Source organism: Schistocerca serialis, chromosome 6 (assembly GCF_023864345.2).
Source record: "Schistocerca serialis cubense isolate TAMUIC-IGC-003099 chromosome 6, iqSchSeri2.2, whole genome shotgun sequence".
Lineage (NCBI taxonomy): Eukaryota > Metazoa > Arthropoda > Insecta > Orthoptera > Acrididae > Schistocerca > Schistocerca serialis.
Genome location: NC_064643.1, coordinates 96,868,350 through 96,881,880, shown reverse-complemented (window position 1 = coordinate 96,881,880; position 13,531 = coordinate 96,868,350). Strand labels below are relative to the sequence as shown.

At 37.6% G+C, this 13,531-nt stretch overlaps 1 protein-coding gene across 1 annotated transcript in view; it reads left to right on the top strand.

Annotated features, from left to right (window-relative positions):
- The window catches only part of LOC126484659 (Down syndrome cell adhesion molecule-like protein Dscam2), a 339,526-nt gene that overhangs the window by 139,236 nt on the left and 186,759 nt on the right, over positions 1–13,531 (top strand). The window contains exon 9 of the mRNA XM_050108250.1: positions 335–486. Within this exon, the coding sequence (XP_049964207.1) occupies positions 335–486 (152 nt within the window). The remainder of the gene's footprint in view (positions 1–334; positions 487–13,531) is intronic.

The following is a 13,531-nucleotide window of genomic DNA, read 5'->3' as shown; positions in this document are numbered from 1 at the left end:
ATGAGAATGAAAATGGACTAGTTAAACAGTGATGATAGCCCTTTAATAGCTAAATTTTACCTATTGCATCCATTGCTTGCATTTCTCGCCAATGTGCTTGAAAGTAAGTTAGAATTAATTTGATTCTCATACTAATATTTAAATGAAAAAGTAGTGTTAGCCACTAGTAAAGTACTGAAGATTATCAGTGTGATGGTTAAACAGACTACACTTTATGATAATGTAAGTTGTTACTTAGAATGTTTGTCTTGTATCTCCAGGTTTACTTTGGCTTTCCATTAGCACCTTTATATCTGAATTAACACATTTTCTTTTTTTCTTGTCTCATCAATAGGTTTTTAGTTGGACAGTATGTTACTGTTCATGATGATGTCATTAGCCATGTAAATATCTCAAATCTGAAGGAAGAGGATGGTGGAGAATACACATGTACTGCCAAGAATTCAGTTGCTCAAGTTTCACACAGTGCTAGAATTAATGTCTATGGTAAGATTTCATGTTTAATCATAAGACGCCTTCAAGCTCCTAGATACTGTTATTGTCCATTTTGAATTCTGTTTCTCCAAATTATGCATGATAGTATTTATAAGTGTGTGGAATGTGGTATTTGTAAGAATAAGGCCACTTATTGTTAAGGAATCAACACATAAGACAATTAACTTCTGGTTGGTCACAATTTTTCCTCAGTCTGTAATTAAACATGTCTGTCTTAAGCTATTGGCATTGTAGATTAAATAAAATTACAGTCAGTAAGGGTACTTGGCAAAAACGTCAAATAATATGACAGTATGGCAAAACAGTTCATTCAAAAACAAAATGTATTGGTAATATTGCTGATAATTGTTCTAATAATGTGACTTGGAGGTCTTGAATCATTCTAATTCTGATCTGCTGCCTATTCTCTTTGTCCAATACTGTTAAAAGTAATCAAAGTAATCGGGGACACTCGCATACAGTATTTCTAGTTGACCACTGTTTCTTTAATTATTATCTGTGCCATGATTTTAATATATTATCCTCTCAGGCAGTGTGGGGATATTATTAACTGATATTGCCATTGTCAAACATGCAGTTCTTATGAATAAAGTTTACTTGTTTAATCTATGTGAAATCTAAATTCAAGTAAAAGGTTTCTAGAGTGAATTCATTGTGTTATTAAGTGGGGTTAGGATGTCAAGCAGGCCGACTTAGAGCAGGAGAGGCACCACAGGAGATTTTAATTTCCACTGTCTATACTTTTACAAGTAAATTCATAAAACTTTGTCAGCATGACCAGGAAGGATTCAGGATTCACAGTCATAGCAGCGGAAGTTCAAAAACATAACAAAATAATTTTTTTTACATGTGGAATTTCATCATTTTTTCACTTACTATTGGCTGCATTTGTTGTTATAGGTACACTTTTCTTCATAAGTAAGAGAGACTGTTCAGTTAATTTTGCACAGCATACAAACCATACTTGTTTGATGGTTTATAGTTCTGTTTGAAAAGCTGATTGGGATAATGGAACAGATATGAAGTGATGCATCATTGAGTGGAAGTTACATGTTTTTGGCTTTGTGGATGCTGGGGGCTCGCAGGGATTATCATATTAGAATCTAGATAGCACATAACCTCCGTGCCTGTTTCACCACACATGCCATCTGGATTCTTCTCCAAGACACCAGTTTCACAGAACTTGGCAGAACTGGCACTACAGTATGGCCTTGGTTCTTGCCACCTAACTGGCCTTAATTTAAGTTAATTTCTATGATCTCAGCTTTTCCTCACAGTAGCTATTTCTTTCTTCACTCCCGTGTAATTTTCTATTTCTTTCATTTTTTGACCTGTCTATTTTGCATCCCCACTTCTCACCTCTATCACATACAATGCATTTAGCTTTCCACTCTTATTAGCTCATCCATGATGTTTTGGCATAATCTCTGTCTTGTGTGTTACCCTATCTTCCTCTTTTAAGGTCTCACGTTTTCAAATCTCATCTGCTGCAGCCCTTAACAATCTGTCGTTCCCTCTCATGCTATTCAATAAGTCTCCCTTGACCTGGGGTTCTGTCTGACTTTTCCAAACTTTACCTCTCATCCTAAACCTTGCCAGTCTTTTCCATCCTAAACCTTGCCAGTCTTTTCCTTCATTTCTCTTCCTTCCCCTTCAACCCTTCTGCCAGAAGAAGGAGCCACTGGCTCCAAAAGCTTGCTGATTTTAATACCTTTGTACAAAAGGGTGTATACGACCCGGGACAGCTGGGAGATCTGGGAAAAAACCGGGAATTTTTTCATCCAGGAGAAAACCAGGAAAGACCCATGAATTGTTTAGAATTCCAGGAATTTTTCATTGTTTTAGTTTTCAGTTAAATTTTTGTGATACTGGCTGGTAAGAACCAATACTTTAACAAAGGATATTACTGTATCCCACTACTGCTGAATAATACTGCAGCAACAAAACATGAACGAGAGAAAAAAGAAAATGGAAATGAAACTTAAGTTCCAAAGGAAATGCGCCATATACGACAGCAAAGCACAGTGCTCATACAAGCGTCTGCCAACAGCAAAGTGTGTCAAAGGCTTTAGAAAGACTATGCAATGTTTCATAACGACAAATTGCCTCTGATGAGCGTGATGTGACAACTGTTTAAATTAGATTCATTTGAGGAGTTGTGGGTGGGCTCTTGGGCATGCACAGTTGCTTCTGGTTACAGAAGTGTGGCTGGGTGCCAACTATCTAGTATTGCCCCGGTTCGGAAATATCGTAGATCTGGGGCTGATGCACAGAGTAGTCTAAGTTGTGATGGGGAGGTGGGTTGTCTCCACGTGACCTGTGTTTATGTTAAGTGATTTTGTTGTTTCCTCTTCGTCTATTGCTCTCATGTTAAATGAAAACAAAATGGATTTTTGTGGCCTGGAGCTAGCAAATGAATTAAAATACGTTTGCATGATTACAGAAGGCTAAAATATGTTATTAATTTCAGATTTTGCTTCTACCTTTCTGACAGTCAAGCATTAATCGCCTTGCAGAACAATTAAGTTATTTTTGTCGGTTTGCTAAAGAGATTTGGCTTTTATTAATCTTCCCCACTGAAGCAGTCAATTTATTTGAAATGAAGTCTTTAATTTCACACTATTGGCTAGTTTCAACTGTTTGATCCATTTCAAGTGCACGTATGGCATTATGCCATAATAAAGAACCGAACATGAGATAATACAGCACTGGTACTCCAAGAAAATTTACATCCGAATCTGGACGTACGAATGTGCACTTTAAGCCGAATTATGCATTTTAGTATGGTTCACGAAATTCCGATGCTCTTGAAGTATCCTCCGATTCTTGTTTCTTTTATGACATAATGTAAGATCTTTTAATGTTTTACATGTACAAACATTGGGCTTCCTGCGTCATTGTAGCTGCACAAGCGCGGTGACGCCTGTTATCTGGTGCTCTCTTGCAACTGCTGAAACGAACCCATTTCTAACAGGTCACAGGAAAATGTTGCGATTGGTGGTTTGAAAAGCATTACATTCAAAGTAAATTTCCTTTTATGCAAGATGAACTATGTCTGAGAATGTATGATGAATTTCTTAAATCACAAAGCGTTTGACTCTCATTTAAAAATCAACTCTTTGAGGACAACCATTTAGACGAATTTCGAGCCCAGGACATCAGACATTCACATCGTTATTAAAAATTTACTGACACATTTGTGTGATGTAGCACACGCAAAAATGATCAACATTATGTGTGGAACCTTAGCTTCTCTTCCAGCTTATTAATCTTCTAGACCAATATTATATGTGAAAGCTATGTATATTAATTTAAACTATTAACTTTTCTTAATTGAGTGTTAGCGCTACTTAAGAGTGATCTTGCTATTGACTGACTGACTGCATCACGTGTCCTATGCTGTTATCAGCTGGTGAGATCATGTGACATGAGATAAGACTGGCTTACAAAAGCACATCGCAGTCTCGATTTCAATGCTTCGAAAAGTAACATTCGTTGCTTAGTGGAATTGAATTTATACATTTATACCTTCATAATATGAAAATACACAGCGTACATGTTGCTGCACATCAAAGGTCTTTCAAAACGTGTTCCCCCCCTCGAGTTTCATTTTCGGAAGTGCCGAGAAATTCTACGTCGGTACGTAAAACCATAACCATTCAAAGGATTGATGAGTTTTACAGTGCTGAGGAAGATAATACTGTCACTTAACATGGAAGAAATGTATTTTCACCTGGGAGAAAGTGTATTTTTAACCAAGGAATCCAGGAAAAATCCGGCAATTTTTTTTCCTTGTCCACATATACACCCTGTACAATGATAGAAAGAAAAATTGAAACACCAAAAAATGAATAATGAAATTTTGTGAGTGCATTTGTCTAGATAATATATTTAAGTGATTAACATTGCAAGATAACAGGTAAATGCAAGTGTGAGGTAAACCATTGCAAATGTAAAGTGCTGATACATTAATAATCCGTGTAACTGTGAGGATGTTGAATGCAAGCACGGAGATGTGTGTGCATTGTGTTGTACAGGTACTGGATGTCAGTTTGTGGGATGGACTTCCATGCCTGTTGCACGTGGTTGGTCAATGCAGGGATGGTTAATGCTGGTTATCGATGATGTTGGTGTTGTCATCCAATCTTGTCTCATATGTGCTCAATTGGAGACAGATCTTGTGATCAAGCAGGCCAAGAAAACATGTAGACACTCTGTGACAACAGCCAAATGTGGGTGAATGTTATCCTGTTCGAAAACACCCACTCAAGTGCTATTCATGATGGCAGCAGCAAAACAGGTCAAATCACCAGATTGAAGTATAAATTTGCATTCAGGGTGTATTACACAACATTGTTCAAACTCAGTGACATGTTGATAATGGGATATTTTTTGCCTTAAAGGCATTCTTGACTAACATCAACTAACAACATCCACCTCAAAGGTAACTACAGCTCGTGTCATGTAATAAGGCACTTCCGTGCATAGAGGCGGATCAGTGAAGGGGTGAGAACTGTGCATACGTGGCAGCAGAGAGCGGGCAAACAGAGTCCACATTGCCAAACTGCATTGCTGCGGACAACATTCAGGCTCATTTGCCTATGGTACATCATATTATATATTCATATCTATGAGGGAATAGTAAATATTAAAGCCATTTTCAATCAGCCATTCACATCTTGACGAAGTTGCGTCCACTGCTTCACAGATTTACTGCATGTGACATCAGGAGGCAAGAACAGCTGACACAGCTTTGTGAAGACGTGAAGTACAATTTCTCTCAACAGGACAATTGTCTAACAACAAGATCATTGAAACTGGTTGCAATAATTATCATTTATTGTGATTTGAACTGTATTATAAGTAAATATTTACTACACAACAAAATCAACTTCAAAGCACAAACCAAAATCATTATATTTGCTTGACAACTGCTTCTACTCAATAGAATTTTTGGAAATATGTATAAGGTGTCTGTACTGATGTGTCTGACTGCAGTTAAGTGTAATCACAGTGCATAAAAAAGAATTAGTGGTAAAAAAGACTAATGAAAAGACTATCGTAAAAATGGTCAGTAAGTTGTCATATTTATTACTAACTTGCTCGGCATTGTAGTGAGGGACCGCATTTATAATCCATTGGACAAGCAAACATCTAAGCATCAGCTGGGAATAACTCCAGAGAATGATTATCGATAAGATCAAAAATGACCGATTTCTCGCAAGTAAAAATTACTGTCATTTTAGGGCCTTAATGCAATTCATGCATTGAAAATGACAGGGGTTTACATGTGGAAATATCGGACTTTTCACAAATATAGTCAGCTGCATTCTCACGAGTTGTTAGAGCATACAACATGGTGGGAGAAGCTTAACTTCTTCTTGGGCAATATGTTGAACATTATAGTCTGGATAATTCAAAGGATACAAAGTCCTAACCAAAAAGGCTAGGAAGTTCTCATTATTATGTATGCAACTGATATGTTGACACACATTTTTTAAACCATGAGTCTTTAAAACTAAGAAATTTTATTACATTGTTCTAAAGTCTACATCGCAACACCACCATCACTTCTACTTGTAACTGTTTCCGAATAATCTGATTGTAAATTTACGATCATAGGTTCAAGGCCTATATCCATCATCACATCCCTGTCAAATTATTCTTTTTGAATCTTTTCAGCCTGTCACACAGACTGTGCCCACGCTACAGGTGGGATGTTGTCTATTGCCTCATGCATGAACATATTATCTTCAATTCCCCCCCCCCCCCCCCCCCCACTCCACCACCCACATAGCCATATCCCTTGCCTAAATTTATTCCATACAGCTACAGTGACATGGAGATAAACACAAAACTGTGTGGCCCCATTCATGTGCAAGGAAGTCAAATTTGTACATTCAGTCACGTGACTTGTATAAATTGACGAGTCGCAGGAGATCAATATGAGTCTGGTTTATTCTGTGCTTAATATTTTTATTTTTAAGCCAGGGAAAAATATCTGCTTTTCTGGTGTTTATACTTGCTGTTTTCTCTCTAACAGTTGAATTGTAACGCAATGAGCGACTTTGAAGCAAAGTACGACAAGAATTGTGAATTGCGCCATGAAACTGACAGTGTTCATTTCCAAATGGTAGTCACTGCTGTTTTTCTTACACGTAAATACAAGTTTACTCTCAGAACCAAAACCAGGTGTAGAGTCAGAATGCAGAATAATTATCCGAGAACCGTATTCCTATGAAAGCTTTAAAACCGCCAGTACCATCACTCATTTTCGAGCAGGTCTTCCTGGAATGATTCTAATTGATCCATGTTTTATCAAGGTCACTGTTGAACTATCTCCTTCTCTTGTATTGTGAATCTTTGATCTAAAAACTCTTCTTAATATATATTGAACCAACATCTTTTAAAATTTGTTACATTGATGAAGTGCTTACCTTTGAAGCCTATTTTCTCCTGCATAGTTGTAACACATTTTTGTGATGTCTGTCATTCATCACTCACATGGAGCACTTTAAAAAAATCGTTGTTAAAACCATCCATTCATTTTACAGGTTCCTTGCGATTTTGATGCTTTCCAGGTGACATGTAACCACCTTTTTCTATGGCTCCTACAGCTCTGACACTTTCGTTTATAATTCTGTTTACAGTTCTCTTGCTGACACCATATGGTTTCAGAGTTCGTCCTTTTGTCTTCAAACATCAACAGTAGGAGACTTGCTTTCAAATTCGCATCTTAAAACGTTATAAATGTGGTAAATAATTCCCCTCACCTGCTTTCAAAACACTTCACATTCATTACCGTCACCTGACTTTGTTTTAATCACCAGGATGGAAAGGAAACTGGTTGCATCATTTAAAGGAAGTACAGAGGAAATACATGACTATATAAAAAATAATGTGAAAAACATACTACAGAGGTGTTGGGTAAAAAAGATATCGACCACAACCGTGCAGCAGAGTGGTGGTCAGAGGAAACAGAGGTCGTCGTTAGAGAAAAATGAAATGCATGGTTGAATGATAAATCAGAAGAAACAAGATCAGTATACAAGGAAAAGAAGAATGAAGTGATGAAAAAATAAGGATGGCAAAAAATGAAGCATCGGAAAGAACATGTGCCAAGGTTAATAGCAAATTAGGATTTGGGAGAGCAAAAGAGGCATGGCCAGTATTAAAAGGGCTTCAACAGGATACAAAAAGCAAAACCAATCTCCAACTGATAACACAAAAGGAATGGGAAGAGTATTTCCAAAAATAATTAAATGAGGACAGGGAAGAATATCTGGAAGAAGGAACAGTGGAAGAAAATGGAAATTAAGGTGATGAGATCCAGATTTTAGAAAGTGAAGTACTTCAGGCGTTGAGAACAGGAAAGAATGGTAAATCACCTGGACTAGGCAATATCAGTCTGGAGTGTCTGAAATATGGTGGTGACAAAATTGTGAAGCTCTTCAACAAAATGATACACGGAGATTCAATACCCAACTAGATGAAGCTAGGTTACATTAATGCCATATTTAAGAAAGGAGATCGCAAAATTTGTTCAAACTATCGAGGAATTTGTGTTACAAACACATTAATGAGAATTTTTGCGAAAGTAAATAAAAACAAACTGGAAAAAAATTTTAGAACCCAAGAAGAACAATGTGGTTTCACAGCTGGGAGATCATGTGTAGACCATATTTTCACATTATGACAGATTTTGGAGAAACATAGGGAAAAATCAAAAAAATATAGGATTAATTTTCATAGATCTAGAAAAAGTGTATGATACTGTTAAAGAAAATTACTTTGGAGAGCGCTACATATGGCAAAAATAAACCCTTCCTTAATTAAAATAATAAACAGATGTATAAAGATAACATTTGCCAAGTGAAAGTTGGTAATAAACTTTCACAGAAATTTAGAACACGCAAAGGCCTTTTAAGGGGCTGTCCCATATCACCATCATTATTTAAAACCAGTATAGATATTAGCCTTAGAATATGGTCTCATAAATGTAATAGTATGGGATTAGAAATAAGAGATGGAGTTTACATACATCATTTATTGTTTGCTGATGATCAAGTAGTCATAGCACAAGATGGGGAGGATGCAAACTACATGTGCAATCAACTAGCAGTAGCATACAAAACTTGGGGTTTGAAGATTAATTACCAAAAAACAGAATACTTGACTAATGATTCAGATGAGCTATACATTGAAGAAAAGAAACTCAAAAAGATAAACACTTTTTGTTATTTGGGATACATTTTAGAAATCAAGGGAAAATCAGAGTCAGAAATCAATAAATGAATTAGTAGCATACAGAAAGTAATTAGGATGCTTAACTCAGTCTTATGGAGCAGGAAAGTAATGAGCAGAACTAAAAAATTAATATACAAATCTATGTTAGAGACTGTGGTTAGACCTGGACAATTAACCTGAAGCACATTAAAAAATTATAAGCTCTAGAGATGGACTTCTGGAGAAGATTGGCCAGACTCTCCAGGAAATAGAAGATAAGGAGCACCGAAATAATAAGGAGAATGGAAATAAAAGAAAGAATATATGATGTAATGGATAGGAAAAAATTACAGTGGTATGGGCATGTACGAAGAATGGAGGAAGCCAGAGTACCAAAATTGATACTGAAATGGGAAGAAGAAGAAGACGAAGGAGAGGACGACCTATGACCACCTGACTCCAAAATGTACAGCACACAATGTGGAGAATTGGTGCAGAGGAAGAGGACACACAACATCGAAACACCTGGAGGAATATTTTGAAAGTGTAGTTTAAGAACATTATTCTTTGTATAGTAATTTCTGAGTAAATTATTATATTGGAGATAACCCTTGTCAGGAGGAAAAGCTCAAAATAATAAACTAAAACACCTACAGGTGCACCTACAGGTACACTGCTACAAAAAAGCAAAATAAAACAAAAACAACTGATGTTGTTGTTGTTGTTGCGGTCTTCAGTCCTGAGACTGGTTTGATGCAGCTCTCCATGCTACTCTATCCTGTGCAAGCTTCTTCATCTCCCAGTACATACTGCAGCCTACATCCTTCTGAATCTGCTTAGTGTATTCATATCTTGGTCTCCCTCTTTGATTTTTACCCTCCACGCTGCCCTCCAATACTAAATTGGTGATCCCTCGATGTCTCAGAACATGTCCTACCAACTGATCCCTTCTTCTAGTCAAGTTGTGCCACTAGCTCCTCTTCTCCCCAATTCTGTTCAATACCTCCTCATTAGTTACGTGATCTACCCATCTAATCTTCAGCATTCTTTTGTAGCACCACATTTCGAAAGCTTCTATTCTCTTCTTGTCCAAACTGGTTATCGTCCATGTTTCACTTCCATACATGGCTACACTCCATACAAATACTTTCAGAAACGACTTCCTGACATTTAAATCTATACTCGATATTAACAAATTTTTCTTCTTCAGAAATGCTTTCCTTGCCATTGCCAGTCTACATTTTATATCCTCTCTACTTCGACCATCATCAGTTATTTTGCTCCCCAAATAGCAAAACTCCTTTACTACTTTAAGTGTCTCATTTCCTAATCTAATTCCCTCAGCATCACCTGACTTAATTCGACTAGATTCCATTATCCTCGTTTTGCTTTTGTTGATGTTCATCTTATACCCTCCTTTCAAGACACTGTCCATTCCGTTCAACTGCTCTTGCAAGTCCTTTGCTGTCTCTGACAGAATTACAATGTCATCGGCGAACGGCAAAGTTTTTATTTCTTCTCCATGGATTTTAATTCCTACTCCGAACTTTTCTTTTGTTTCTTTTCCTGCTTGCTCAGTATACAGATTGAATAACATTGGGGATAGGCTACAATCCTGATTCATTCCCTTCCCAACCACTGCTTCCCTTTCATACCCCTCAACTCTTATAACTGCCATCTGGTTTCTGTGCAAATTGTTAATAGCCTTTTGCTCCCTGTATTTTTCCCCTGCCACCATCAGAATTTGAAAGAGAGTATTCCAGTCAACATTGTCAAAAGCTTTCTCTAAGTCTACAAATGCTATGAATGTAGCTTTGTCTTTCCTTAGTCTTTCTTCTAAGATAATTCGTAGGGTCAGTATTGCCTCATGTGTTCCAACATTTCTACGGAATCCAAACTGATCTTCCCCGAGGTCGGCTTCTATCAGTTTTTCCATTCGTCTGTAAAGAATTCACGTTAGTATTTTGCAACTGTGACTTTTTAAACTGATAGTTCTGTAATTTTCACATTTGTCAACACCTGCTTTCTTTGGGATTGGAATTATTATATTCTTCTTGGAGTCTGAGGGTATTTCGCCTGTCTCATACATCTTCCTCACCAGATGGTTGAGTTTTGTCAGAACTGGCTCTCCCAAGGCTGTCAGTAGTTCTAATGGAATGTTGTCTACTCCGGGGGCCTTGTTTCGACTCAGGTCTTTCAGTGCTCTATCAAACTCTTCACGCAGTATCACATCTCCCATTTCATCTTCATCTACATCCTCTTCCATTTCCATAATATTGTCTTCAAGTACATCGCCCTTGTATAGACCCTCTATATACTACTTCCACCTTTCTGCTTTCCCTTCTTTGCTTAGAACTGGGTTTCCATCTGAGCTCTTGATATTCATACAAGTGGTTCTCTTTTCTCCAAAGGTCTCTTTAATTTACCTGTAGGCAGTATCTATCTTACCCCTAGTGAGATAAGCCTCTACATCATTACATTTGTCCTCTAACCATCCCTGCTTAGCCATTTTGCACTTCCTGTCGATCTCATTTTTGAGACGTTTGTATTCCTTTTTGCCTGCTTCATTTACTGCATTTTTATATTTTCTTCTTTCATCAATTAAATTCAATATTTCTTCTGTTACCCAAGGGTTTCTACTAGCCCTTGTCTTTTTACCATTAGATCCTCTGCTGCCTTCACTATTTCATCCCTCAAAGCTACCCATTCTTCTTCTAGTGTATTTCTTTCCTCCATTCCTGTCAATTTTTCCCTTACGCTCTCCCTGAAAGCCTGTACAACCTCTGTTTCTTTCAGTTTATACAGGTCCCATCTTTTTAAATTCCCACCTTTTTGCAGTTTCTTCAGTTTTAATCTAGTCCATAACCAATACATTGTGGTCAGAGTCCACATCTGCCCCTGGAAATATCTTGTAATTTGAAACCTGGTTCCTAAATCTCTGTCTTACCATTATATAATCTATCTGATATCTTCTAGTATCTCCAGGGTTCTTCCATGTATACAACCTTCTTTCATGATTCTTGAACCAAGTGTTAGCTATGATTAAGTTATGCTCTGCACAAAATTCTACCAGGCAGCTTCCTCTTTCATTTCTTAGCCCCAATCCATATTCACTTACTATGTTTCCTTCTCTCCCTTTTTCTACTCTCGAATTCCAGTCACCCATGACTATTAAATTTTCGTCTCCCTTCACTACCTGCATAATTTCTTTTATCTCATCATACATTTCATCAATTTCTTCGTCATCTGCAGAGCTAGTTGGCATATAAACTTGTACTACTGTAGTAGGCATGGGCTTCATGTCTATCTTGGCCACAATAATGTGTTCACTATGTTGTTTGTAGTAGCGTATCCGTACTCCTATTTTTTTATTCGTTATTAAACCTACTCCTGCATTACCCCTATTTGATTTTGTATTTATAACCCTGTATTCACCTGACCAAAAGTCTTGTTCCTCCTGCCACTGAACTTCACTAATTTCCACTATATCTAACTTTAACCTATCCATTTCCCTTTTTAAATTTTCTAACCTCTCTGCCCGATTAAGGGATCTGACATTCCACACTCTGATCCGTAGAATGCCAGTTTTCTTTTTCCTGATAACCACGTCCTCTTGAGTAGTCCCTGCCCAGAGATCCGAATGGGGGACTATTTTACCTCCGGAATATTTTACCCAAGAGGATGCCATCATCATTCAATCATACAGTAAAGCTGTATGCCCTCAGGAAAAATTATGGCTGTAGTTTCCCCTTGCTTTCAGCCGTTCGCAGTACCAGAACAGCAAGACCATTTTGGTTAGTGTTATAAGGCCAGATCTGTCAATCATCCAGATTGTTGCCCCTGCAACTACTGAAAAGGCTGCTGCCCCTCTTCAGGAACCACACGTTTGTCTGGCCTCTCAACAGATACCCCTCCGTTGTGGTTGCACCTACGGTACGGCCATCTGTATCGAGGCACGCAAGCCTCCCCACAAACGGCAAGGTCCAAGGTTCATGGGGGGAGGGGGAGGGACAACTGATAGTTTAATGAATAATTCAGTTGTCACGAAGTATGGCAACAGTGCAGTCTGTAGGAGCGAGATTCTCGCTGTCTAGCTGTAACTCACCGCTAGCCACTTGGAAAGAGAGTGAATATTATTGGCTACCAGTGGCTAGTGGAGGGCGATGTGCAGAATGGCTGAAAATTGCGCCGTCTTCCAACATGACGCAGACCTTAACACTCATCAACCATTACAGCATGTATTTAAAGCAAACCTGATTTGCATCCTTATAGTGGCGCCACTCTTATGTGACTGGGTTGAAATTTGAATAGACATCATCTTTCAGATGTGGAAACACACCTACCAATTTTCGTTGATGTTGCAAAACACCTTCTTGGTGTTATGATTTTTTATCTGTCATTGTATTTGTAATCTCCTGCCACTGCTTGGTGAGTATATTTTTTATCTGTCCAGTTACATTATATTTTCAAAAATGGCTTATTTTCATTGATATATTTTTAAATTTTTCCCAAGAATTACAAGAGTCAGCGACTTCTGTTGTCTATCCATAAGCATTGCTTCTTAAATAACATGTAACGAAAGACATTTACTCTTTGTCAGTCCAGCTGATGGGGAATCACTGAATTTTCTTATAAAATCAGTTGGGTGTACATTACCATATGGTTCTCAGCGGCTGAATTTCTAACAGTTAACAAACAAATCTTGGTTGGACACATTACAGATGCCATGATTAATGCTTTGGACTTTATTAACTTTGTTTTCAGTTTCAGCAAATTTAGATCATTCATAACTTTATATTGCTCTGTAGTT